At 37.2% G+C, this 26,880-nt stretch overlaps 4 protein-coding genes across 4 annotated transcripts in view; all 4 read right to left on the reverse strand.

Annotated features, from left to right (window-relative positions):
* Window positions 1-26,880, reverse strand: part of LOC134845501 (PAT complex subunit Asterix-like) — a 161,310-nt gene that overhangs the window by 2,239 nt on the left and 132,191 nt on the right. The window lies entirely within an intron of this gene.
* LOC134845490 (uncharacterized) overlaps window positions 1-26,880 on the reverse strand; it is a 48,607-nt gene that overhangs the window by 1,012 nt on the left and 20,715 nt on the right. The window contains exons 2-5 of the mRNA XM_063862386.1: window positions 1,949-3,584; window positions 1,110-1,753; window positions 587-953; window positions 89-220 (exon numbers count right to left, since the gene is read on the reverse strand). Coding sequence (XP_063718456.1) covers window positions 89-220; window positions 587-953; window positions 1,110-1,753; window positions 1,949-3,578 — 2,773 coding nt within the window. The 5' untranslated portion in view covers window positions 3,579-3,584. The remainder of the gene's footprint in view (window positions 1-88; window positions 221-586; window positions 954-1,109; window positions 1,754-1,948; window positions 3,585-26,880) is intronic.
* On the reverse strand, window positions 8,378-15,468 carry LOC134845868 (uncharacterized). Its single transcript, XM_063862968.1, has 3 exons — window positions 15,110-15,468; window positions 12,847-12,982; window positions 8,378-9,654 (listed from the first exon to the last, which is right to left on the reverse strand). Exons 1-3 carry the CDS (start codon window positions 15,461-15,463, stop codon window positions 8,813-8,815), a joined length of 1,332 nt encoding a protein of 443 aa, XP_063719038.1. The 5' UTR covers window positions 15,464-15,468; the 3' UTR covers window positions 8,378-8,812.
* LOC134846396 (FYVE and coiled-coil domain-containing protein 1-like) lies at window positions 15,785-19,752 on the reverse strand. Its single transcript, XM_063863732.1, has 3 exons — window positions 17,859-19,752; window positions 16,955-17,377; window positions 15,785-16,757 (listed from the first exon to the last, which is right to left on the reverse strand). The coding sequence occupies exons 1-3, from the start codon at window positions 19,746-19,748 to the stop codon at window positions 15,981-15,983; spliced, it is 3,090 nt and encodes a 1,029-aa protein (XP_063719802.1). The 5' UTR covers window positions 19,749-19,752; the 3' UTR covers window positions 15,785-15,980.

The following is a 26,880-nucleotide window of genomic DNA, read 5'->3' on the forward strand; positions in this document are numbered from 1 at the left end:
ACGATAGCATTAACCAAGGGCGAAGACTAATTTTCTCCGTTCCATTTAGTCTTAATCTGAACTGCACCACAAGCGGATGGCGTCTAACCTGATTGCTCTGATTTGTGACTATCAGTTGGGTCCTCCAGTCGAAGTGTGATGTAGTTGGTGACGAAATTGAATGTAGAGATGAACCTCCAGAACTCCAGCAGACCACTTTGCATGCAGCAAGGGACATCTCCTATAAACTCACTAACTGATCATTTTTACGCTGAGGCCAATCGGTACAAAAATATACATGTTCATGATAAAATCACAGCTTTGAGAAAAAAAATCGTATTCCATTTTCTTTTGAAAAACGCATCCAAAAAAAAGAGTTCAATGTGAACAACGAACTCTTAACAACACATGGTTCATAATGGAGGCGATCTAATTGAGAGCTAAATTTTCGAAAAACATGCGCAATTGGTCAAACTTACAGTTTGTTAAGAGACTTTCCGTCGTAAATTTCAAGTATTCTAGCATTTCAAAAAATCAAAGATACCACGAAGGTCTATCAGATGAGAGAATTGAAATAGACAAATTATCTTAATTTAAAGCTGCGTACCTCTTTTGAAAGAGTGTTCCAACATTGCCGCAACCAGGAGCTCGACAACCACATTTCCAAACTCGAACATCATCAGCTGACAACTCATCCACAGCTTCACCAGGCGACAAATCGGACCAAACTGAGGGAAGAACTGTTCAAAGCCCTCCAGCATTACTCGCAATTTCGGCCGCAAAACTTGCTCCAGAGTAGTTTTCCTTGAATCTGCCGAATGTTCCCAATATTTAGCCCCTTTTGGGGTCTTCAGTTCACGCATTTGCATCGAAATTTCAGGAGGATGAAAAATGTTGACTCTGAAAACTTGCTTGTCGAACAGAGCTATGAGAGCGTCGAAGGTTGCGAAAGACTGAATGTTTTGATGTGCAATCTGAAAACAATACAAGAATCTATTAACATTACTTCATTTTGACTTCGAAAATGTACGTGATTATATCAACACCCAGATATTCTTATCGAAAGGCTATGAAAAATGGGCTCTTGAAAAGAGGACACTATCAACTCTGGGAAACACATTACGGCTTACCTTTTTATCTCGCAGAAGCTCATGTATTTTCAAGTAAAAAGCCGCTTTCAGTCTTTTGATCGCCTCAAAATTATTGGACGGCCATTTATCATTCGTTTCCAGCATCAACTGAATATCTACACTTCTTATCCGTTCAATGTTTCCCTCCGCCAGGTGAGTTTCTTTGTCCGGAACACACACTACACCATGCACAGATGGCATCAACTTCTGCCAGGTAATATCATGTTGCATGCTAGGAGGCACTACAGACGAATTTCTATTCACATCATCGTTTAGACAAGTCACAGATTTCAGTTGAAGAGGCAATTTTCCAGAAATATCCAGTAACACTGATTCAAAATCAGACAAAATATCTTTCCCTCTTTGTATTTCCTCTTCGCCCGTTCCTTTTAAATCGTATGAGTTTTTGAGCTTGTCAACTAGTTGAAACTCTATTTTGTCAGATACAACATTCAAATATGCTATATTTTCAGGTCCCAAATGAAATGTTACAATGTGTTTGATTATTTCCGAAGCGACATTGCGTAGTTTCTGTTTCGAACCGGCAAATTCTGGAAATGATACAGCGTAGCAAATAGTTCCATCTTTGAAGCGTCGCAATTTGCACAGTTCAGGGCCCCAAAGTTCACGAAATTTTTCGGCATCTAAGATAACAAAACTAATTAACATGAAAATAATTTAAAAATCCTTCTTTGCATCCTAGAGCTTAAATTTTAGTCTAAGACTTTCTCAAACTTCTTGAAAGCCCTCTTTTCTGAAACGAATTCAGACCAAAAGTGAGTTTGAAAAGAATTCTCAAAACAAAAAAGTCTAGAAACCTATAGTAAATTTAGACGCACCTTTCTTATTGTCCGGCAGCGGTCCTCGAATCACAGCTTCCGGTTGTCGTTTGGGATTCAGCTTCACTCCTATATTTACAACCAGCATTTTACCATCTAGAATTTCTTCGGAACTTTGCCTGGATTTTTTAGCTGATGGCTCCTCGGGCGTCTCTACTTGCATCTCCTTCAGCTTATATTCTGATTCAATTCCAGGTACTTCTATTGGATCAATAGAAGAAACTTTTTCACCAAACGCTGCATGCAATAATTCCACTAACCTCTCAATGGCATATAACTTGGGATTACAGCTGTACGTGAGCCGACTTTCTGGTTTTATCATATCAGTTAGCCCACCTTCTTTGATTCCGAAAGAGAAAATCAAATCATAGAGTGCGAAGATAGCATGATCCGCGACAAACAGTTCGGCGTTCAAAGCTTGGTCGCCCAAATCGTTGAAGCTATTAACCATTGCTAGAAGAGACTTTTTTAAAATTGAAGCGTCAATAGGTGAAAAGTGTCTAAACATATTCAAACCAGGACAAAAACCACTTTCAACGAATAAGATCCCGCGCTCTTCATTGCTAGACAGGCGAAAATTTTCTGACACAATCTGGTTCAGAAATTTAATGTAGTCTGAAAACGCATCAAAAACCCCTTCATAATTTGAACCTGTTTCTGATATTTTCCCAGATGACAACAACAATTTCATACTATTTAACAAAACTTCAATATTTAGAAGATGGTCAAAATTGCTCTTGGTAGTCCATGTTACAATAAGACTGAGGCAGTTTTTGTACACTTCTGGAAGTTTCGAGTAAAAATCTACACAGCTTTTGTTGAGCATTTTTTTCCAGAGACAACTTAAAACTGTCTGATTATACAAAGAACTTGGTGTTTGGGGTGTTTCTTCCTTCTGTTGTAACAAATTTTCCTGTACACTTTTTTTCAAATAACTAAACGAAAGGTTGCTCTTATCTCGTGACAATTTTTTCAAATCGAACTTCTCAACAGTTTCAGGAACACATGTCATCTTAAGAGACAGATTTCTCTTTTGCTGCGATTGCTGGTTTATTTCTGCCTTGACAAAACAGTGATCAAAGATCAAAGGTTCAAACTGTCCGCCCTGGAATCCAAACAATTTCCAATCATCTGCTTGTAAAATATTGTCATTCCTCAGAACTTCGAGAACAGCTAATAAAACAAGGTTCAATTTTTGAAACAGTCGATAATTGCGAATATCTGACTTGTAGAAGAACTGAGCCGGAACAAGAACGTATAGCATGAGGTCTTCATTATTTTTTAAACTCAGGGGGAAAAATGATTCTACCGATATTGATGATTCAACTTTTATTTTGAAATCTAATTTCGGGTATTCGTCGCTCGTAAAGTTTCCAAACTTTTCTGTTGCAAACTTAACAAACGAAGAATTTTGGTTACCATTCAAAAGTTCACGAGCTATTAAATTGTCAGTACGAACACTGGGTAACGCTTCATTGATTTTCTTTTGTAATTTCTTTAGCGTCTGCAAGACTGAAGGATTAACATCGAATTTTTCATCCGATTTTCCTGAATTATCTTTCACGTGCTCTGAACAAAGTGTATTCAACAGCGAGTGAGAATTCGCCTCAATTTTATCTCTGATAGCCATTTAAACCTGAAGCAAAAACAAAATCATAAATTTATTTTATCTTCCTTGTTAATTAAGTTCTAGTGAGTGTTGGCTTCTAAGCTGTTCGCACTTTTTATGAAATGTTCTATATCCATGCTTCTTTTCCGAATCCCTTATTCCCGAGTTATCGAATGTGAACAGGGTAGCACGCAAACATCTGTTAGTGGAACCATCTGACAGGCAGATATTGTGGATCAAGTAAGACATTCGACCCCATCTTTTAATTCAAAGTAAAATAGCTTCGGTCGGTGAGTAAAATGATCAATTCTGATTGGCAGAAAATTCTATCTGAGAACCAAGTTAAGAGCCAACACCCAAAAGCTGCCTTAGGGGATGCCGTTAACTTGGTCTATATTTTACCGAAAGGCGAAGCGGAAATTTTTACCAATTTCAAAACAAAATCAACGAAACAAAATTTCGAACCATTTGCGATGCAAAAATGAATGAATAATATTCTTGCAGATGAATCAGCAAATCAAAAATAATAAAGCTTTGAAGAATCGTTTCTTGCCCAAAAATCTCAGAGATATCGGAACTCAGTTCCCTACACCATAAGAAATTTTCAATAATCTAATCAAAAGCAAACAGCTCTGTTGAATGCAATATTAAAAACAAGCTGACCCTTGAAAAACGTTCGTTTTGTGGGTACTAAGCCGACAAAATAAAGCAAACAAAAGAGTTTAAAATAGCCGGAAACGTTCATTTTGCAAATAAAGATCTCGGCTGGACTCGAATAGCGAGCGAGCCTTTGTCGTCTCAAACATGGGTCTTAGCAATGCATCAAATCCGCAGCAGGATCCGCTAAAAAGGAACTTATCATAAAGCATTGAAACACAAAAAACACTTTCACGTGAGATTTATGTTAACACAGTTCTTTCGTGAGAAAACTGGATCAATACGTAAAATTTTTGTTTCGTTTGGGCAATTCGATAATTAAACTTCATCCATTTGCGAAACTACAAGTCGATCATATTTTTCGTGACCTTTTAACTTTCTCTGTTTGATAGTGTAATTTGTTTCCCTTTTAACAAAAAAACTGAACTGAACTTCGAAAAAATCAGAACTCAAACCGTCAAAAACTAAATTTGAGCCTGATGAAAATTGAAGACTTTTCAAATTCTTACAATTTAAGAAAGAAGAGCAGAAAAAGCTTAAAACTACAATCAATTTTTGAAAATTTCGGGTAATGATTGCGTTGCGTGAAACTAACCCTTTCATCGTGTCACAAACATTTCACAAAACACTTAGTTTTGATTTCTTAATATTTGAGAAGAAAGATTAAAAGGTAACTTTTGAACATCGGAAGAAAACCTGAAAACGATTATCAACTTCTGAAGTTTTCGAGTAATAATTTCAAGGTATGAAACTCCCTGTTACAATATATTGTTTCAAAAGTCATCACAAAAAACTAAATTTTGTTTCACTTAAAATATCAGAGAAAAAATTAAGAGATAACTTTTGTACTCTGCAAGAAAACCTAAAAACTCCGATCAAAATTCAAAATTTATTGATTTCGACGAGCGAAACTTCCCGTTGCAAACATCGCTTCAAACTTTCATCAAAAACAAAAAAACTTTTGACTCTCTAACAATTTAAGGAAAAGATTTAAAGGAAAACCTTTAAACTGCAATCAAATTGTAACATTTCAAGTACTGATTTTGAGGAGCTGTTGCAAACAACCTGTCACAATATTATCAAAAAATAATAATTTTTTCTCTTAGAGTTAAAAAAGAATTGAAGGTAACTTTTGACCTCAGCAGGGAAACCTATAAACTACAGTCAATTTTTGTAACGTTCGAGTACTGATTTTGAGGCGTGAAACTCCCCGTTGTAAAACATCCTTTAAAAAATATCAAAAAGATATAAAATGCAAAAACAAGAAGATTTACTCTGAGGGACATAGCCAATAGACAGTTGGAAAAGAGTCAATGAAAGCAAATAAACGGAAAATACTGGCCTATTTTTTTGAATTCTCAACTTCTGCATTTAAACTAAAAAACTTCTGCATTTAAAAAATAGATAGCCTTAGAGCTTTTTGAATTTCTAGAAGAATATATCATTGATACTTTTTGATAAAGTTGACCCAACTTTAGAAAACTGGATCAATAGGTAAAACTTTTTTTTTTCGATGGGAAACCTGAAAATTAAATTCCATTTTCAAAATTAGAAGTCGATCATAATTTACGCAACCGCTTAACTTTCGCTGTTTGATAGTGGAGTTTGCCCTCCTTTTAACAAATGGAATGAACTTAAAAAAATCAAAAGTCAAACCGCCAAAAATTGAATTTGAGCCTGAACAAATTTTCCTGAAAAAAAAACGAGAAAAAAAATGCCGCCTTCATAAGAGTCTGAACTACGTTCATCGTTTCTTTTAAAAAAGGGCAAGCAGTACAACTAAGAAACGAAGGCAAAAACTGTTAAGACAAGACTAGGACGAAGCAGAAACGTCATTCATCTGCACCATTTGATTAAATCCTTCTGATGAACTGGTTGTCAAGTACGTTCATATAAAAATAATTCAGCACAAAACCGAAAAAGAAATTTAGTGTCAGCAATTTGGTATACTACTACAAAAACTTGGTTATTTCTCTAATAGTAACTTTTGTAACCTAGTGATAATTGCAACGAAAAAGTTAGGATGAAATCTAAGCTATTTCAACCCATTCAGAATCTCTTCCACATTTACTGTCATTTAGCTATATTATACTACAGAATATGAAGCAAAATAAATACCTCCCTCAGCAAAAAAAAATCAACGAAAAACCGCTTTTGATCCATTCTTGATCATTTTCAGTCTAAAAATTCATATTCGTCAAGCTGTATAAATTGTTTTTCATAAAAAAAAGTTTTTCAAATCCCCTTCTCAAAACACACACAAAACGCAATAGGAAACTTTTCCTCGCTAATCAAACGACGCAATATGAGGCCACTAAGCCGATATGTCATTAGCCGAAACCTTAAAAGCTGAATAGAAAAATTATGGATATGAAAAATTATATGAATATGAAGCGTAGGCCAAATAAAACAACAAAAAACCGATAATAGGCCAAATCGGAATGGTAATATATAACAAACTTACTCTACTTAATTGTCGGGATCACCCCCCCCCCCAGCAACAACACAAATCGACTTCTTCATAGACCCAAACCCCTAGAATAATGGTCCCTCCAAATTGGGGGGGTTGAATGGACTCAACAAGAATTTTTATACGATAAAATTAATAACCAAAGTTTTTGAAAAATAGATCAACTTTGAGAGCACCAAAAACTGTGATTTCAACGCAAAAAAATATCGTCTGGATTGAATTACTAAAATTCTGATTTTTAACTCGATTTTGTCATATGTTAATCAGAATAAATCTAAATTTGCGAGACCCCCCTGATAATTTTGAACTCTACACCATGAAAGACCTTTTTTGTTCAAATGGCCAACCAAACCCCCTCCCGGTATATTTCGACCCCGCGAATTACGTAGTGAGTCAAAACAAACAGAACGGGTATTTGAAACAAAGACATGATCTTATTGTGTCAGTTGGAAGTACGAACTCAAAAATTTCAGATGACTAGGAAATAATTAAATGATTGTGATTTCGTTAGACGAGTTGTTTACCTGCAAAAAATTATATTTTCCAATTTGATAACGTTTGCTAACATGGTAGCTAGCTGGCCTGAGAGGTTTCGTTTGATTTTTGTCAAGATTTGTCTTCAATGGTATAATCAGTCGTAAATACTGGAGAATACCACAAAGAAAAAGTCATAATTGGCATATAAACCCACAGAATTGAAGCCGACGCCCAAACAAAATGAACATTTATACTATCGCAAGTGTAAGACATTTCGGCAAAACAATTGGAAAAACATGAGCGTATACGTAACCCTTCTATTACTATAACTGTTTACGTGAAAAATTCTACTGCCCGATTACAATACCATTTCGAATTGCGAAGGCAAATTCAATAAATCATTAACGATTATTCTAAAATCAATATGTCTGTTTCAATGTGAAGTCCCATTTGTACCAAGGTTCATTTGTACCAAAATGAAAAATCGGTCCCATTTGTACCAAAGTTATTCAACTCGATTTCTGATTGGTCGAATTGTGAGCCAACGAATTATTACATTAGCTTTCTACTATTCAAACAGCAGAAAACTAAACCGCAGAATAGTGACCGCCGCAGTCGCGCCAACAAGTTGCGAGCTTGCCAAGAGGGTAGGACTCTATATGAAAATTAGAGCTGGTTATAGCCACGAAGCGGCGATGTGCGTGATACGCGCCCACAGGCGACCTTAAACCAAGAGCTTAAAATAGTCAGCTTAGTAGTCTTCGGCCAATGGAATTTTTTTTGGTACTAATGCGATTGAGTTTTATTTTGGTACAAATGGTACTGATTTATCAATTTGGTACTTGTGAATACCCACCTGTTTTAAGGGGGAGAGTTCTCATGCTTGAAGGACCGAATGCTTGAAAAATTTCAACCAATCAAAATCGCTAAGCGTTTTTATTGGCCAAATGCTTTTCTCGCAAAATCGAAGTCAATGTTTACAGAAAATGTATGAAATCAGGAGAAAATAATCAAAAATGTTACAAATTGCGGGTTACAACCGCAGTACTATTCAGATTAACATCAAGATTAATGAGGTCAAAATTTCAGTCTTGAAAACTCATCTGCTTATTATCTAATCGATCAATATTAACACTAATGGCCTGGATTTATTTTCTTACTTTGAGATTTTTGCGATTTACTTTGAGATTTTGAATACTCAATTCTGATTGGCTGAAAGTAAGCTAAAATTAATTTCAAGCATTCGGTGCTTCAAGCATGAGGGACGCCACCTGTTTCAAGCATGTAATCTAAGACTGATAATTTTGATATCAATAGATAGCACGAGTATTAGATTATTTCGGATATTTATCTTCTGCATGTCTGGTTTTTCTTTCAAATCGATGAACCATCATTTTGAACAATTTATTAGTTAGCAATTCATTGATTTGCCAATTTTAAACAACAACTCGTTATGCCAAAAGGAACTTTTGAAACAATATATATTGAATCAGCAAATTTATACACCTCATATTAGTCATATTACATGATCAAATTTAGGTAATTTTTTGTTACACTTCTCGTAAACTTGACAATGTACTCAACGTATAATAGAACATAAGATTGATTTGCAAAAGAGAATTTTTGAAACATTGAGACTTAAACTGACCCCTCAAATCTGAATATCAGGGGCATCTTCTTCGCCAGGTGTGAACCTAATCACATTTGCCTTCGAATAGTCTGGTATATTCAGTTCATGTCTCACAACCACGGCAGATTCTTGCGAGGTTTTGATTTGATTTTTCAACTTCAACTTTTGCTCATCTTTCGCAAGTTTAATTTGTTTCGTTAATTTTTTGTTAGTTATATTTAAGCGTGCCAGCTTTTTCTGAATTTCCTCAGAGGATTTTCTCTTTTGCAGCGCACTAATATCTAGATTGTTTATCAACAACTGTTCCTGCAATGCTGCCAAGCTACTCGTCTGGTCTTCAACTTCGGCTGTTCTGAAAGATGGCATGCCTTGCTCTAGGGTATTTCGTACTTTTCTCGACATCGGCACATAATATGCAGCGGTTACATGTTTATAATTTCGATGATTTTTCTTGGCTCTGGCCTCTTTCTTTTTTTCTTTAGTCTTCCTTACTCCATTAGATACAGAAGGGACAGGGTACCCTTTGACCCGCATTGTTGATACGTCGTTACTTTGTTCCTTATTTTCCTGACTTTCTTCCTCCAATCCTTCTCTGGTATTAAACCCTGTTTCTGCGCTTTCTGTGACTATATTTTGGCTTTGAAGTTCTTTTTGGTCGTCGCTTAACAAAGATATTCTTGTGCCTGGAATTTCTTTAGTTTCCAAACAAAAATTATTTTGTTTTTTCAATCGCTCTGAATATGTGCTGGTCCCCAAATCATTCTCTTGACCTTTGCACGGATCATTGGCAACTTCCATCGAAGTCCTTAATGGATGCGCTTGACATGTTTGATGCATACTGTCTAAAGCTGTAGCAACTTCGCCTAAAAAATGACACTTCTCTTATAAAACTACTCATGTTAGCATTTATTTTCGACCTACAAGCTGCGAAACTTCCTCTTCCAAAAAAAATATATATATTTTATTTTAATGGGGAAAATTTAAACACAGAGGCGCAGCTGAGTCACTCATTACTTGCGATAAAAGCTTAAGAAATAATGATCACAATATGACTAATTATTCAGAAAGAAGACAACCCATTAAAGAAAAAGATTGCGATTACATAAAACATTGCGATTACATAAAACATAGCCAATCAAAGATCAAAAAACAGTAATGAACGTAAGTAAACATTAAAAAAACACTGACTTTGCTTCAAAAAAATAGCAAATATATATATGAGTCTTCACTAAGTTCATTACTCTAAGTCAAGAACTTGCAAAATAGGCAACACCAGGCATCAAAGCTTCATGATCCATGCCCTGTCAACTTATACGCTAACTGGACAAAAACGGTGCCAACCTTTTGAACTCTAAAACAACTACACTACAATACTTCGCTGCTTTAATACCATCATTTAATACCTTAGCACCTCATTTCTCAATTATGCAGCCTCATTTCTCAGTTGATTTCTCTGATAAAACACATTAAAAGGAGCTAACTGCTTACTAGGCTTAGAGCAAAAACTAGTTAATTGTCAATCTGTTGGCGATTCAGATGACATGGTGTTTGGATTGAGACTGAGCTAAATTGAAGGAAATTAATTTGTAAGACACCAAGAGATTACCAGCTCCATAGAACGAAAATGACCGCTTTCTGTCGTGCAAGTAGCGATGAGAAATCAACCACAAGTAACTAACCCACGTAGCGATGAGCATCCACAGCAATAAAAATGAGGCTAATAAGACGATGTCCGAGCCGAAGTCCAAAACGTTTAAAAACCCATATCTTGGAGAAAAATTGGACACCCTGATTTCACCTATAAATCGCACATGAACTGCCAGCTAGTTTTCAATTTAGTCCGAGATCGGCAACCCACAAGATCACTTCCATGGAAGGACTAAGAAAATTCGACCGTGATACGAAGCGAAGCTCTGCGCCACTTGCGAAACAGAAACAGCACAGCAGATTGCCGAAAAAAGCGGCAAAAACTCATGGAGGACTTTCTTGCGTTCGACTCGAATGCAGTTGAATTTGAGACACAAAGGACATAAAAGGAAAGAACAAAGTCGAATACATTTTGAAAACAACTAAACAAAATTCATAATTTTGTCTTGAAGGATATTCAATTTGTGGAAAACACGTCGAGAACACATTCTCCGCCGTTAAATAAGTATCCAAAAACGTTTAGTAAGAGCCAAATACGCTAAAAAAGGTGGGTAAGCTCCCGTTGAGCCGAAAACATAAACTTTTGTCATGGGAAACTTTTCAAGTTCTGAAAATTCTCCGCCCTACGGAAACCAATTTTACCCTCCAAACGACGCAAAATTAGGTCACTAGGCCGATAAAACAGGCCCAATTATTTGAAACCCAAAAAAGCTTTCAACCGAAAAAAACAGCCAACAGACAGTTGGAAAAGAGTCAATAAACGCAAGTAAATAAAAAAAGACTGATTTGTTTTACGAAATAATTTTCTAATTTCAAAGAAAAAAAGTAGATGGCCTTATAGCTCTTTGAACTTCTACAAAAATTAATGATTGACACTTTTTTGATAAAAAATCACCCAATTTGAGAACATTGGATCAGTAAAAAAATTTCTTATTTCGCTGGGAAATCTGAAAACTAAATTCTACTTTCGAAACTAGCAGTCGATCACATTTTTTGTGACCTTTACACTTTTTCTGATCAATAGTAGAGTTTTTCCCTCACTTGAACAAAAGAAATAAATTGAACTTAAAAATAAATCAAACTTCAAACCGCGAAAAGGTAAATGCGAGCCTGAACAGTTTTTACACAGAGGCAAAGTGGAGCTTCGCACCACTTGCGATACAACCAAATCATAAAAAAGCATGAATCGAAAAAAAAAAATAAAAAATAGATGTAATAAATTAGGTGAACCAAAACTTTCGTATTGATCCAAAACTATGATATCAGATTTGTTAGGATAGTTATCGAGAAAAGTCCAATAAACGGTCAACAAACGAAAAAAAAATGACATTTCCAAGAATCATAGCTTTTTGTGTAAAAATAATTGAGATTAGCTACGTATGCAGAAGAAATTCACTCAACCTGTAATTTCGATTGAATTCAAAATAGACATATTTGAGAGGTAATTCTCGAGAGAAACAAAAAGTTTCGAAAAACGGTCAAAAATCAAAATTTTGTCTTTTCCGAGGGCCAAAACTTTTGAAAAAATCGGGCGTAATCGCTTAAGCAAAAATGCTTGCCACAACCCATTTTTTGGATTGAACCCGAAATCTGAGATAAGAGAGGGTATTTTTTGGTTTAATTCATAAAAGTTTGAAAAAAAAACGCTGTGAAACTCGAAAAAAAAAAGACTTTTCCGAAGACGATAACTTTTTGTGAAAAATAACTGAAACGTTAACTCCACTGAACCCACAATCTCAGGTTTGGGAAATTAGATTCTGAGAAAATCGAAAAAAAAATCAAAAAACGTGCCGACAACCCGTTCTTTGGATTGAATCACAATCTCAGACATAAAAGGGTATTTTTTGGTGAAATTTTTATAATTTAGAATAAAACGCTCAAAAACTCAAAAAAAAACCTTCCGAGAAGTTTCTCTCGATACTTGGAAAATCTTTTCGAAGATTTATAAAGGCTGTCCGAGTCATGACTTTAAATATAATACATCACTCGACCCATTCTGATAATTATTTGTGGTACCTGATTTTGCAGAGAAAACTATCGCACACCCGAAGACAAGTTCCTCCGCAAATTAGAGGTCCAAAAAAATAAACAAGACCCCGGAATCAAAGGTTAACTGCTACAATAATTCGCTACTTTGTGTGAACAAAAACAACAGAACAACACACAGTTGGAAAAACGGTATTCATGTCAAGGAACTAAAAGATAACATTTAGTGACTAATTATGACAACATTTTTCAGAAATGTTTGATAATTAGTCACTTGTTGATCATCCTGACTCTCTGAAATGATTACATAGCTTGCATCTAAATTGCTTTAAAATGCTTATTTCTGGTGTAAAAACTTACAACCAGTCACTTAGCTCCAACAGCGGTGGCCGGAACAACAACAATACTCATGTCGTACTTACTGTGGTATTGATCCGATGATCTCCATCCAATGCAAACTATGTTTCCTGGCCTCGCCAACAAACACCGCACATTATTCGCGAGATTGTAGACTATCAACAAATGTATATTCCGAATCGCGCAGACAGCACACAGATGCTAAGAACATTAAAAAAACAAGGATAACCGATTACTGTGCAAGCAGCACAGAATTTTCCGACCGTAGTCTTAAAAAATTACAACTCACTTTTTTTGAAATTAGGGTCGTTTTTCGGCGTTGTTTGATAAACGGATCTTAACAAAAAAACTAGGCATATTCGACAGTCATAATGAAAAAAAATCAACACAGAGGCGAAGTTGCACTTCGCATACACAAGCAAAAATATGACCAATAACGCTACTGGGAAAAATGAATGAGCAAATTTTTGACTACAAAATTTCTTACGTGACGCACGCCAATTATGACGCATTAGCAGTATCAGTCAATTTGAAAAAAAAGAAGCTAACCAACTAAAATGCCTCAATTTATAGAGCAGTCTATGGAGCAATACTATGAAAAAATTAAATGTAATAAACAAAAATTGAAAACTTTTTTTTATTTAAATTTTTTTTGTGAAAATCATCCCCCACACGCCATATCAAGTACTACGTGATTAATGTCGCTCCTAGCAACAAATCAATTATGGCAAATAAGCTTCCTTCAACCAATTTGGAACGATTTCTATGACGGATTGAATCTCCGATTACGCGTTAATAGCGCGAAATATATTGCGCGTTAATTGTCCCAAATTGGCAGTTTTTATACCCCCATAACTTTACGAAAAATGATCACAGGTGAAATCCGACTTTCGTCGGATCTTAGACCTTTCCAAATTTAAGCTCAGGACAACAATACTTTTTGAATGATACTAGAAAATCCCGTCAAAAAGGGCTAGTTAAAAGTCGAAATTTGTCTGAATAAAAAAACCACCCCGAGCACAAGCAATCCATTACTTTCGTTACAAAAGTAGGAACAAAAACAGTCTGAGTTAAAATCCTAAGCATTTGCTGTACCTAATAGATGGTTATTGATTAAAATGAACACTTTTAAAATGAACACATTTTATCTCAACAGTATTTGCGTCGCAAGAATATTTGCGACTTAGGTTGGAAAAAAAGATAGTTCATACTATAACACAAGCATTGCTTGTGTAAAAAAAGGGTTTGAAATTTTTATAGGTTTTGTTTTTCTAGTCAATTTTCTAAATAAATTGTTTTCCAATAATGATCGTAGAAAACTGTCTAGAAAAACGAAACCTAAAAAAACTCACTTTTTCAATTTCTTGAAATTTTTTATTCATAAAAGCGCTAAAAACTTTAAAGATAACTTTCTTTGAGTAAAACTAAGTTTTTGCGGCTTAAATTAAATTAAGCTATTGAAAGCTTTTAAGCCATTAAAATAAACTATTGCTTTGGTAGCTGATTCTTCACAGAAAACAAAAAAAGAAAAAACTAAAACTGAGTAAGTTCCTCCCCGTTTTTTTCAAATGGTCGGTAGAACAAGGATAGCCGGTAACTACACAAAAAGTAGCATAGAACGTTCCGGACACAGTAAAAACAAGTTTTTTTCAAATTTAATGTCGTTTTTTTCTGCGTGGTAAGATAAAAAGAACTGAACGAAAAAAAATAGAACTTAGGCTCATTTGACATTCATAGCAAAAAAGGCCAATTGCAACAATTTTTTGTAGGAAAAATGATTAGAAAAAATAGTTTAAAAAACTTTTGATTCCCAAATTGCCGCTATAAATTCCAAAAATAAACTTTACTCGAGTAAAACTAAGTTTTCACGGCTTAAATTAAGCATGAATAAGCTTATGTAAGCCAGCTCAGCCTCACCTTATTAGCTTGAAATTAGACTAAAAATCAAAAATTTTAAACCAACGGAGAAAATTTTCAAGATTTTTATGAAGTCGTTCGAATCACGGCTGAAAGGGCTTTATTATGATCTATCACTCGACCCATCCCGATGATTATTTGTGCTACCTGGTTTGGTTTTGCGTGGAAAACTACAAAGAAAAAAAACTAAAACAAACCCGAATACAAAGTTCCTCCACATTTTTCAAATGGTCGGAACAAAAACATGACAAGTAGAAAATAGTTGTGAAACTCAATTAGCCAATTTTGTTTTTTAATCATGCTTTTTGAGTTAATAGTAATATCTATTTTAAATTCGTTTAATTTTTTCACATAACGCTTGCTAATCGCAAGCGGAAAAAAAATATTTCAGTTACAAAACTATCCACCAACCTGCATTAAAACGTCGCATTGGAGATTTCCCTCAATCATAAGAAGGGTTATTTGGCTGGTATCAGCTTTCAAGCTTTTAAGGCACTCTTTGAGGCCAATTTCCACCAAAGGTTCCAAGAACTCCAATGAAGTATTACCCTCGTTTAATGGTGCATTTTTTCTTGCGATTTTCCCATAGTGATTAGCTAGGACTTTAAAAAATAACGCAGCGTTTCTTGGTTTACAATATGGGACCTGGAAGACGTAAGGCGAGATCAATTTATCCACAGGTCGAGGTTTCAATGGTCTTTTTTGCTCTTTCGCGATATGAAGCTTGACCTTTTTCTTTTTAACGACATCTTTAGCATCGCTCATTACGGTATCTAAAACATTTTTTTTCCTATTTACACAAAATATATCAGCATTTCATGTAATCCTCCAACATTTGTGAAAACAATATCAGACTTAAACAACTCAATTTCAACTTAATATGAATGAAATTTGATTTCGCGCCTTGACACTACTTATAGATATTAGTACGACAATCGGAAAGACCCAGACAAACTAGCGCAGGCAAAATAGATGATTCAGGCCACAATTTCAGTTTTTCAAATTATACGATACGTATATATATATATATATATATATATATATATATATATATATATATATTTTTGAAGAAACATTTAGGTTCAATTTTAATTGTGAAACTGTATTGTGAAGAGAGAGAAGACTGGAAATATAGAAACTATGGCAGATAAAGATTTAACTTAAGCAAATAATTTAAAATATTTTCTAATTTACACGAAAACAATTCAGATACTGCAGCCGATGAATTTCAGTGAAATAATGTCAATAGTTATTTTGAAATGAGTAATTTGGCAATTGAGATTTAGTTTATGCACACATAATATTCAACTTTTTTCGCCGTATATTTGCTCCTGGAATTGTCAAAATAGATGATATACGTTCCCGGGGTTTTTACAAGGATCTCTCCATTGACCGGTTCCTGATGTGACCGGCACGTGAGCAAAGGAATGATCACGTGAAGAGATGACTTCTTTAGAGCAGATCTCTGATATGAGTTAGCACCGTTATCTGAGAAGACACTGTTTGCATTGTCATCTGAATCCGGGCTTTGCCAGGATCCGTCAGACTGCACATGCGAGTTTTCGCGAAACAGCAACGCAAACTGGATACATTTTGGAACAGATGAAAAAGTCCATGAAATCGTAGAGCCGGAACAATCCACTTGAAGTGGAACGCCTCGATTTTGACCAGGCGCTAAGACAACTTGCCCTTGCTTCTCACATGGACCATACACAGTATTTTCCAAGGGCGCATTCACCAAGTTCTGAAGGTCCGATGAGGGCATTTCCAATCCAGGCACCGATTTTGACCGGTCATTGTATAAAGTATCTCTTTCAGGTGTCTCGGGACGACTTGCGCTTTCAATGAATGATCCATATTGATTTCCATCTAACATACTTGCACTGCCTGACATGTTAGGTGTGAGTCCTGGCATCATTGTTGCTGATTTGTGCATACTTCTGATCTGAAGACTGCCTATAGATCCCGGAGGCGAAGAATGGTAGCTTGTATCAAGTCCCACTAAAGAGTTGACACTGTTTGCAAATCGTCCGCCGGTTATGAACTTCTCTTTCGATAGCTAAAATTATACCTTTTTATGTTCAGCATAATAAAAGGAGCCAGAAATATCTATTCTGGCTCGTTTAGAAAAATCATAAATTCAATCATATAATACCAACCGCTAATTTTTTTCACTTACAATCAAACTACCTCTATCACTTTAATTTTCAACCTCTTTGATTTTCTTATTAATGCCTTAAAAAGAATGTCACCAACTTTGACTTGTTTATTGAACTTCTGTTCTTCCATCGCGTCCAAATTTGGCGAATCCAACTTCTGCTGGCTCAACAAAATCCTCGCGTCTTTTCTGTTATTAGAGCAAGTCGTACAAACTCTCTCCTTTCTATTGGAATGTGCAACTGATATGAAATGGTTCGAACATGCCACGCAAAAAACGTTACCACAGCTTCTGCAATGATGCTTCCTGACAAACAGAGTGAACGTTATTTGGCACAAGGCACATTGTTTCACGTCGTTTTCATTCACCCATCCTCCGATTAGCGTGGACTGGCTGATTTCTTGGACCCTATCAAGCTGCTGCCACATCACGTCTTTTTCTTTCGTAAGTGACAACAGTTTTCTGGTGAACATTTCAATTTGCTCCTGTTTCTCGTTCAAAGCTTGCTGGTGAAGTCTATCCTGAAATACAAAAAGATTAAATAACGACTTTCTGTCAATAATACTATCGCTTCCAGTTGACAGGCATTCAAGTCGACTTCGAACAAAATTCAAGCTCTGTTGAAGATTCAGCGCTCCTAGGCTCAACAGGCCAAGGACGAACAAACCCCGGGTGCTGTTAAAATTTATGAAAAAAATAAATGACTCAAACTATGACACGCTCAATTTCTTTCGAACATATTTGTACTTTTTAAAATCCTGGGGGTCTAAAAATCCCAAACTTACTGCATTTCAACAGATATATATCGGCTTTTAACAACAGATTTATTTCGGCATTCAAATTCCAAGACTAGCGACCCAGTGCAGAATTATGTATTCTAATTGATGCGATAATCTTGATACGATGAGCAAGGAGTGTGTCAAAAAAAATCGGAAACTCGGTTGCTACAGTTTTACAGAATCTCGGTTACCAGAGCACAACAAACAGAAAAACAGTACTAACGTTGAAAATTAGTTGTCGCTTAGCATCCATATACAGATTATGGATTGAGTCCCTCTCTGTCGAAATGGCTGTTACTTGGCTCCGTGAAGACGCCACTGTGCAATCAAGCTTATCTCTTAGCTCGCTCACTTCACTTCTTAGCTTCATATTATCCTCCTGCACGTCGGTGCAAACATCCGAAAGTTTTGAATTCTCGGTCGATTGACTTTTGAACTTCAGTTCAATTTCAGATAATTGGGTTTCCAGAGCAATAAGCTTTGCTCTCAATGCTTTAAGATCTGTAGTAGAACTATCCAAATTTGTCTGTAAGATCTCATTTTCTCGAATGAGATCAGATTTTTCTTCTTGAAGTTTTGATATGTCTTCATCGCGTAGTTTTAAACTGTTGTGTATTTTTTGAACTTCTTGGTTCATTTTCTCATTTTCCACAAGCATAGACTTGTAGCTAAGTTCTTTTTCTCTCAATTCTTTTTCGACTAATAAAAAACGATTTTTGATTTCATCGTTTTCAGATTTCATTGTTTTGAATTTTTCTTTCTGAGCTCCCACTTTGCCATTCTCGGATGACTCAAAATGCTCGTTCAGTTCTTGTAATTCAGCTATTTGGCTTCTGGCCTCCGCATATTTCTTTGCTAACTTTTCAAGCTCTTCAGTTAAACTAAGAGTTCCCGTTGTTTCTCCGCCATTCGACCATGTCAGTGGTCCAAACGATGTGTTACAGCTTTGTTCCTTTTCATTATTTGACATTAAAGACTCATTTAGCAAATCACAAGCTTCAGTTTCGCGGTCAACTTGGTGCACAGCTTCACTTTGGCAGCTTTTTGTATCTGTTGGTGGACTTCGTATTGCTTTAATAGAGCTCAATTCCTCTTTCAATTGATGAATTTGTTGCTCAAGTTCAGACTGTTTTAGATCCATAGCCTGTTTCAACAACGCATGTGAAGCAACTTCATCGTTCAACCGTTTCTGCTGTTCCATCATTTCATCGAGCCATGTATTTCCACTGCCATCGTTGACTTTCAACGAAGCTTTCTCACTAGCCGATGAAGTATCGAGCGTCCCGGCGAATTCTAATGAGGACTGACTCGTATTATTAGCACCATCGGGCGATGATCTCAACAGCAAGGTCAATTGCCGCAGATAATCCATTTCATCTTTAGTCTTTTGAAGTTCTTCGTCTTTTTTCGCTAACTCTAGCTCGAGGCGCTCGCAATTGAGCTGCATTTTGGACATCTGAATTTCAAGCTGCAAATTTTGATTTACAGGCACTTCGCTATTGAGAGATTCATTGACTGCTTTATAATTTTCAACTTCGTTGAAAACCGACTGACTACGAAATTCGTTAACCTTTTCAGGGTAAAGATAGTACTTGCCATTGGCTCGGTAGAGCAAATCTTCAAATGGCCAAGAAAAGTCAATTTCTTTCAAGCGAATTTCAAAATTGAATTTATATGCATCAATTTCACAAATGACTGATAAAAATTTATCGATGAAGTCTTTATCGCGGAAATAAGCTTGGGGTGCATACCAAGATGCGCTTGTTTTTGAATCGAGACATACTCTAAAGAAAGATGTAAGTAAATTCAATGACAGAACGTGCCTCAGAAGAGCTCTTCCTTTTCCTATACTTGTTTTCAACTCTTGGATCAATTCAAACTTTTTGAAAAGCGATCCGAAATCAAGATCTTTTCGAAGACATGAAGCAAAAAAATCGAAATAATCAGTATTCTTCTTTTGACGGAGGCCACGTCTAGTTAAATCTTCGACTCTGATCAGAAGCAAAACAATTCCAATGTTATCCTCCTGAACTTCCCGTGAACTGCTATTTCCTCGTACAAAATCAACGCATTCTTTTATTCCACGCAAAATTTCCAATCCCTTTTCGTTCATCTGACCCCTAAAAACATTACAATCGTTAAGGTGAAAAAAGTTTATATTTGAAAAACTTGAGATGCTTGAAATATATGAACTTCGTTAAAACAAAACTAGCGTGCAACACACCTCCGGTGCTTCGAATTTTACACAAATCCGAATTTTACACTTACAAACTTATTAAATAGTGAACAGATTGAAAGCCCGGATAAATTGGATTAGATGGCCCTTTTTAAGAAGGGATTTCAGAGGCCGGCATTTATGATATTCTTTATCGGAGCAAGCTCACTGGACAGCGCAATCAAATCTATTCCATATTACGACAAGCAAGAGTTACTAGGACGAAAATTCTCAGTTCCTGCCTGATCTTCCTGAAACTCCTTCAGAACCTACTGATAAACGATAGACTTGAAAGAACTAGGAAGATAATTATATGGCACGACGGCACTAATAATTCACCAAGCAGATATTCCAGTGAAAACTTCAAGAGTAGCCCCTACATGAACTGAAAAGCATTCTCTGGCGATTTAAACAAATTTGAAGACAAGCAGAAGGTCAAAAGTATCATAGTAACCGAGGTTACAGTCCGGAGTCCCTTCATCACGTATTCCAGTCAAAATCCTTGCAATTTTCTAGACATGGAAGTGAAAATGATAAAAGAAGATGACAAGTGTTGATGTCCTTACAATAAAAATCGATAATGATTACGTTTCTTCAATAACACACGCAACTCGACACGAGAAAATATAATATATAAGTGTTCCAAAGAAAAAATTTAGTCGAAAATTATTTCGTCATTTATTGTTCCGAGTACGCAAGCGGCGTTCGCAATCTGTATTGCCAGAAAGATTCTCTATTGTAAAAAGCTGCCTGCTCTCGGTTCCAGTGCATATTCAATAAGTCTCAATAAGTAAAAAAAGATTAAATGGGAGATTTAAAATGTACCAAGTTTTTAGATATGAAGAGTTGAATAGCCTCAAAAAATGAATAAAAGTGAAAAAAACAGCAAACTTATCAACCAATTGTTTTTAACGTGAAATAAAATCAGAATGGATATGCTATTTAGCCTAGCTGAAATAAAAATCATCCAATCTAACCAGGGAGTTATCAAAAGTATCAACCAATCAGAATCGAGCATTAATTATAAGGAAATTTTTATCTTTTCTTATAACAACCAATCAGAATCGAGCTTCAATAGTCATGGAATTTTCAACAAATTTAATATCAACCGATCAGAATGGAGCTTCAATAGTCAAGGAATGTTCAACAAATTTATTGTCAGCCAATCAAAATTGAGCTCTACTTCTCATGAATTTTTCAACAATTTTGATATCGTTTGTAGTTATTGAGGATACCTTCACAGGTGGTATTTGTGGTAATAACCGGAACGGTTTGGAAATTACTGAGACCCTCCTCACGCAAGCTTGGTAGTGGAACGATGTCATGGAACGCGTCAGGCTAACACCAACGAAAGATGAAGACTTGGGAACTTTGGATGTGATACACAAACTGGTCCTACCACAGAGTAAAGAATCGGGCGAAACAATGAGTAAGCTAGGATCAGTAAAAAAAATTGGAACCTGGCAGCTGTCTTGACTTGACATGCGGAGGCGGAGAGCACACTTGTGATGGACGATCATGTGTCAGAATACAATCTTTCCAGAGAGAAGACCTAGTCGCTTGGTTTGGCGACATAACAGAAAGAGAGAAGAGCGAGGTGCAGATAGTGGCTGAGTGCTATACGAACACTACAGTGAATATAACAACGGCGCTGGTGTTCTTCTCAAGAATGTGTAGTCTGCAATCACTTGAGATGCTGGAGTCTGAGCACCATTTGGTGACTGCGTTGAGCGTGGCGTCGTGGCCGGGGGCGTTGCAAACCACCCAGAAACACATCAGAGGGTGGAAGATTGGCCTTGAGGCAGAAATGGGATTTCCCGTGAGCGAGGCTTACGGTCTGCCAGTAAATGCAAAATCCCTGGTGGGATCAGTAATGGCCAACATATGTGGGAGCCACTATGCATGGCACATGGCGATGGTGGAGGTATCCAGCCAAAGGATACTGGTAGACAAGGCCTTCTCGGTACCCAAGTGCGTACGACTGGCTCGAATGTCGCATCATTCACATAAGCTGTTGAGGAAGATCCTGGGAACGGTGCCAAGGGAACAAAGAGATGACACGAGTGAAATCCGGGGAGAAGAACTCTTGAGTTTAGAAGGCGAAAACACAAGTGACTTCGAGTGACAAACTGCCATCGGGAAGCCGACGAATAGTGTCCCAGCGCAGGAGGAAAACGATACAAAATATGAGAAGATGATGGAGTTGGAACCTTTGCTGGAGGCTTCGGGAGAACGCAATCTCCGGAGCATCGACATTACACATGGGGAATGCCCATGCCATTGGGGAATGAGCACTCATATGCCATGGGGAATGAGCACTCAAACCTCTGTTCAGTGTGGGACGTGGAAGAAATTCGAGCAATCGGATTACCCGATCATCGGCAGAAGGTGACCATCTTGGTAGTGAGCACGATGTTGGCGTTGCGATGGATCGAGGAGAATGCGACGAAAGATCGGGAGTCGAAAACTTATTAAGATAGGAAATCTCGCAAATTATCGATTCCGCCGTTAGTGTTTTCGACTCCCGATCTTTCGTCGCATTCTCCTCGATCAATCGCAACGCCAACATCGTGCTTACTACCAAGATGGTCACCTTCTGCCGATGATCGGGTAATCCGATTGATCGAATTTCTTCCACGTCCCACACTAAACAGAGGTTTGAGTGCTCATTCCCCATGGCATTTGAGCGCTCATTTTCCAATGGCATGGGCATTCCCCATGTGTAATGTCGATGCTCCGGAGATTGCGTTCTCCCGAAGCCTCCAGCAAAGGTTCCTATTCCATCATCCTCTCATGTGTTGTCGGAGCAAGCTCACTGGACAGCGCAATCAAATCTATTCCATATTACGACAAGCAAGAGTTACTAGGACGAAAATTCTCAGTTCCTGCCTGATCTTCCTGAAACTCCTTCAGAACCTACTGATAAACGATAGACTTGAAAGAACTAGGAAGATAATTATATGGCACGACGGCACTAATAATTCACCAAGCAGATATTCCAGTGACAACTTCAAGAGTAGCCCCTACATGAACTGAAAAGCATTCTCTGGCGATTTAAACAAATTTGAAGACAAGCAGAAGGTCAAAAGTATCATAGTAACCGAGGTTACAGTCCGGAGTCCCTTCATCACGTATTCCAGTCAAAATCCTTGCAATTTTCTAGACATGGAAGTGAAAATGATAAAAGAAGATGACAAGTGTTGATGTCCTTACAATAAAAATCGATAATGATTACGTTTCTTCAATAACACACGCAACTCGACACGAGAAAATATAATATATAAGTGTTCCAAAGAAAAAATTTAGTCGAAAATTATTTCGTCATTTATTGTTCCGAGTACGCAAGCGGCGTTCGCAATCTGTATTGCCAGAAAGATTCTCTATTGTAAAAAGCTGCCTGCTCTCGGTTCCAGTGCATATTCAATAAGTCTCAATAAGTAAAAAAAGATTAAATGGGAGATTTAAAATGTACCAAGTTTTTAGATATGAAGAGTTGAATAGCCTCAAAAAATGAATAAAAGTGAAAAAAACAGCAAACTTATCAACCAATTGTTTTTAACGTGAAATAAAATCAGAATGGATATGCTATTTAGCCTAGCTGAAATAAAAATCATCCAATCTAACCAGGGAGTTATCAAAAGTATCAACCAATCAGAATCGAGCATTAATTATAAGGAAATTTTTATCTTTTCTTATAACAACCAATCAGAATCGAGCTTCAATAGTCATGGAATTTTCAACAAATTTAATATCAACCGATCAGAATGGAGCTTCAATAGTCAAGGAATGTTCAACAAATTTATTGTCAGCCAATCAAAATTGAGCTCTACTTCTCATGAATTTTTCAACAATTTTGATATCGTTTGTAGTTATTGAGGATACCTTCACAGGTGGTATTTGTGGTAATAACCGGAACGGTTTGGAAATTACTGAGACCCTCCTCACGCAAGCTTGGTAGTGGAACGATGTCATGGAACGCGTCAGGCTAACACCAACGAAAGATGAAGACTTGGGAACTTTGGATGTGATACACAAACTGGTCCTACCACAGAGTAAAGAATCGGGCGAAACAATGAGTAAGCTAGGATCAGTAAAAAAAATTGGAACCTGGCAGCTGTCTTGACTTGACATGCGGAGGCGGAGAGCACACTTGTGATGGACGATCATGTGTCAGAATACAATCTTTCCAGAGAGAAGACCTAGTCGCTTGGTTTGGCGACATAACAGAAAGGGAGAAGAGCGAGGTGCAGATAGTGGCTGAGTGCTATACGAACACTACAGTGAATATAACAACGGCGCTGGTGTTCTTCTCAAGAATGTGTAGTCTGCAATCACTTGAGATGCTGGAGTCTGAGCACCATTTGGTGACTGCGTTGAGCGTGGCGTCGTGGCCGGGGGCGTTGCAAACCACCCAGAAACACATCAGAGGGTGGAAGATTGGCCTTGAGGCAGAAATGGGATTTCCCGTGAGCGAGGCTTACGGTCTGCCAGTAAATGCAAAATCCCTGGTGGGATCAGTAATGGCCAACATATGTGGGAGCCACTATGCATGGCACATGGCGATGGTGGAGGTATCCAGCCAAAGGATACTGGTAGACAAGGTCTTCTCGGTACCCAAGTGCGTACGACTGGCTCGAATGTCGCATCATTCACATAAGCTGTTGAGGAAGATCCTGGGAACGGTGCCAAGGGAACAAAGAGATGACACGAGTGAAATCCGGGGAGAAGAACTCTTGAGTTTAGAAGGCGAAAACACAAGTGACTTCGAGTGACAAACTGCCATCGGGAAGCCGACGAATAGTGTCCCAGCGCAGGAGGAAAACGATACAAAATATGAGAAGATGATGGAGTTGGAACCTTTGCTGGAGGCTTCGGGAGAACGCAATCTCCAGAGCATCAACATTACACATGGGGAATGCCCATGCCATTGGGGAATGAGCACTCATATGCCATGGGGAATGAGCACTCAAACCTCTGTTCAGTGTGGGACGTGGAAGAAATTCGAGCAATCGGATTACCCGATCATCGGCAGAAGGTGACCATCTTGGTAGTGAGCACGATGTTGGCGTTGCGATGGATCGAGGAGAATGCGACGAAAGATCGGGAGTCGAAAACTTATTAAGATAGGAAATCTCGCAAATTATCGATTCCGCCGTTAGTGTTTTCGACTCCCGATCTTTCGTCGCATTCTCCTCGATCAATCGCAACGCCAACATCGTGCTTACTACCAAGATGGTCACCTTCTGCCGATGATCGGGTAATCCGATTGATCGAATGTCTTCCACGTCCCACACTAAACAGAGGTTTGAGTGCTCATTCCCCATGGCATTTGAGCGCTCATTTTCCAATGGCATGGGCATTCCCCATGTGTAATGTCGATGCTCCGGAGATTGCGTTCTCCCGAAGCCTCCAGCAAAGGTTCCTATTCCATCATCCTCTCATGTGTTGTATCGTTTTCCTCCTGCGCTGGGACACTATTCGTCGGCTTCCGATGGCATTTTGTCACTCGAAGTCACTTGCGTTTTCGCCTTCTAAACTCTTTGTTTTTATGTGTTTTATTTGAAGTTAGTTAAAGGAACGCCACTGACGACTCGCCTCCTTATTTTGCGAATACCAAATAACTGTCTTTTTCTTTCTCTCACAATTTTCAGAAAACTTTGCCTAAGTATAGGAAAAGGGCGACACTCAGTCCAATTTAAAAAAAGATGACAAAAGCAAAATCGAAACTTACCGACCAGTTTCAGTGCTTTCAAATATCTCGAATTTTTTGGAATGAATATTTTTCAATAGGGTTTAAAAACTTTTTCGAAACACTTCGTGTATCCCAGCACGGATTTCAAAAAACTCATTCAACCATAGTTCATTTACTGTCCTATTTTCAAATGGTGTACAGCGGCAAAGAAAATAAATTAGTATACCAATTTCATAGATTTCATTGAAGCTTTCGATTGTGTTGATAGCGGCCTATTATTGTTCGAACTCTGCGAACTAGGACTTTGACACAAAATTTTGAATTTATTTAAGTCCTACCATTAAAAGTCTCCTATGGATCACATAAGTCAAAATTTTTCAAAGTTTGATAAAATTAGGAGTTGTGTACCCAAGGCAATATTTCGGAACACTTTTTTTTCTGGATGGTCATTGAAGCAAAATCAAACAAGTCGAATTTCAATAAGATCTAGGATTGATCAATTTAGGGGTATTTCGAGTGGAAGGAACACATGAACCAAGCATAATTCAAATGGTGTCAAAAGCGAAACGAGTCTTTTTTATGATTTGAAAAAATGCAGAAATTTGCAATGGAAAGCAAACTGAATTTTCATTTTACTGGTAATCCCAGTACTACACTATACAGTCCCTTTCTCGGCTTAAACAAGTATGTGATGTCTCTATTCTAAATATTACAGAAAGTGGCTGTTAAATGGATTTAAGGTACGCCTGTTTCATTAAAAATCAAAGTTAGGACAAATACAAATTTTGCTTTGGTCTATGTATATACAATTGAACATTTTCTAATTACTCGCAAAATTATACTGAAGCGGAATGATACTCATTTGCTTGACTTCCTTAATTAAATAGATCTTAATTTCGTCTCTCTATTTCAGCCAAAAAGACCATCAAAACACCAATGCGAAAATATCAAACATGTCGTCTTGCAAACACTCTCAGGACTGACTTGAGAATTTGGACTGGTTTGAAAGGTGCCGTTATTAAGCTGCTCTAGAAGAAATTTCAATTTTATACTTATGGAATGAACACAAATTATTTGTTAGTCTTAATACGGCTGTGGGCTGCGTGGTTTGCATGAAAATGAGGATTACAATTCAGTTCTAATACGGCTGTGGGCTGCGTATTTTGCATAGGCTGAATATGAGTCTTACATGTTAGTACTAAAACGGCTGTGGGCTGCGTTGTTTGCATGAAAAGAACATAAATGTGACAAGTTAGTCCTTTTACGGCTGCGGGCTGCTTGATTTGCATGGATTGAAAATAAGTCTTACAACTCCATCTTAATACGGCTGTGAGCTGC

Source organism: Symsagittifera roscoffensis, chromosome 5, assembly GCF_963678635.1.
Source record: "Symsagittifera roscoffensis chromosome 5, txSymRosc1.1, whole genome shotgun sequence".
NCBI lineage: Eukaryota > Metazoa > Xenacoelomorpha > Acoela > Convolutidae > Symsagittifera > Symsagittifera roscoffensis.

What these genes read in the sequence shown, in the direction of transcription:
- LOC134845868 (XM_063862968.1), bottom strand. Translation starts at nt 15,463, where the DNA reads ATGAGCGATGCTAAAGATGTCGTTAAAAAGAAAAAGGTCAAGCTTCAT. An exon ending in AATGCGACGTTTTAATGCAG is followed by an intron (nt 12,983 to 15,109) that starts GTTGGTGGATAG and finishes TAATGTTCTTAG; the next exon opens with CATCTGTGTGCTGTCTGCGC. An exon ending in ATCATCGGATCAATACCACA is followed by an intron (nt 9,655 to 12,846) that starts GTAAGTACGACA and finishes GTCATTTTTTAG; the next exon opens with GCGAAGTTGCTACAGCTTTA.
- LOC134846396 (XM_063863732.1), bottom strand. Translation starts at nt 19,748, where the DNA reads ATGAACGAAAAGGGATTGGAAATTTTGCGTGGAATAAAAGAATGCGTT. An exon ending in AGCGACAACTAATTTTCAAC is followed by an intron (nt 17,378 to 17,858) that starts GTTAGTACTGTT and finishes TTTGTATTTCAG; the next exon opens with GATAGACTTCACCAGCAAGC. An exon ending in AGTTCAATAAACAAGTCAAA is followed by an intron (nt 16,758 to 16,954) that starts GTTGGTGACATT and finishes GTATAATTTTAG; the next exon opens with CTATCGAAAGAGAAGTTCAT.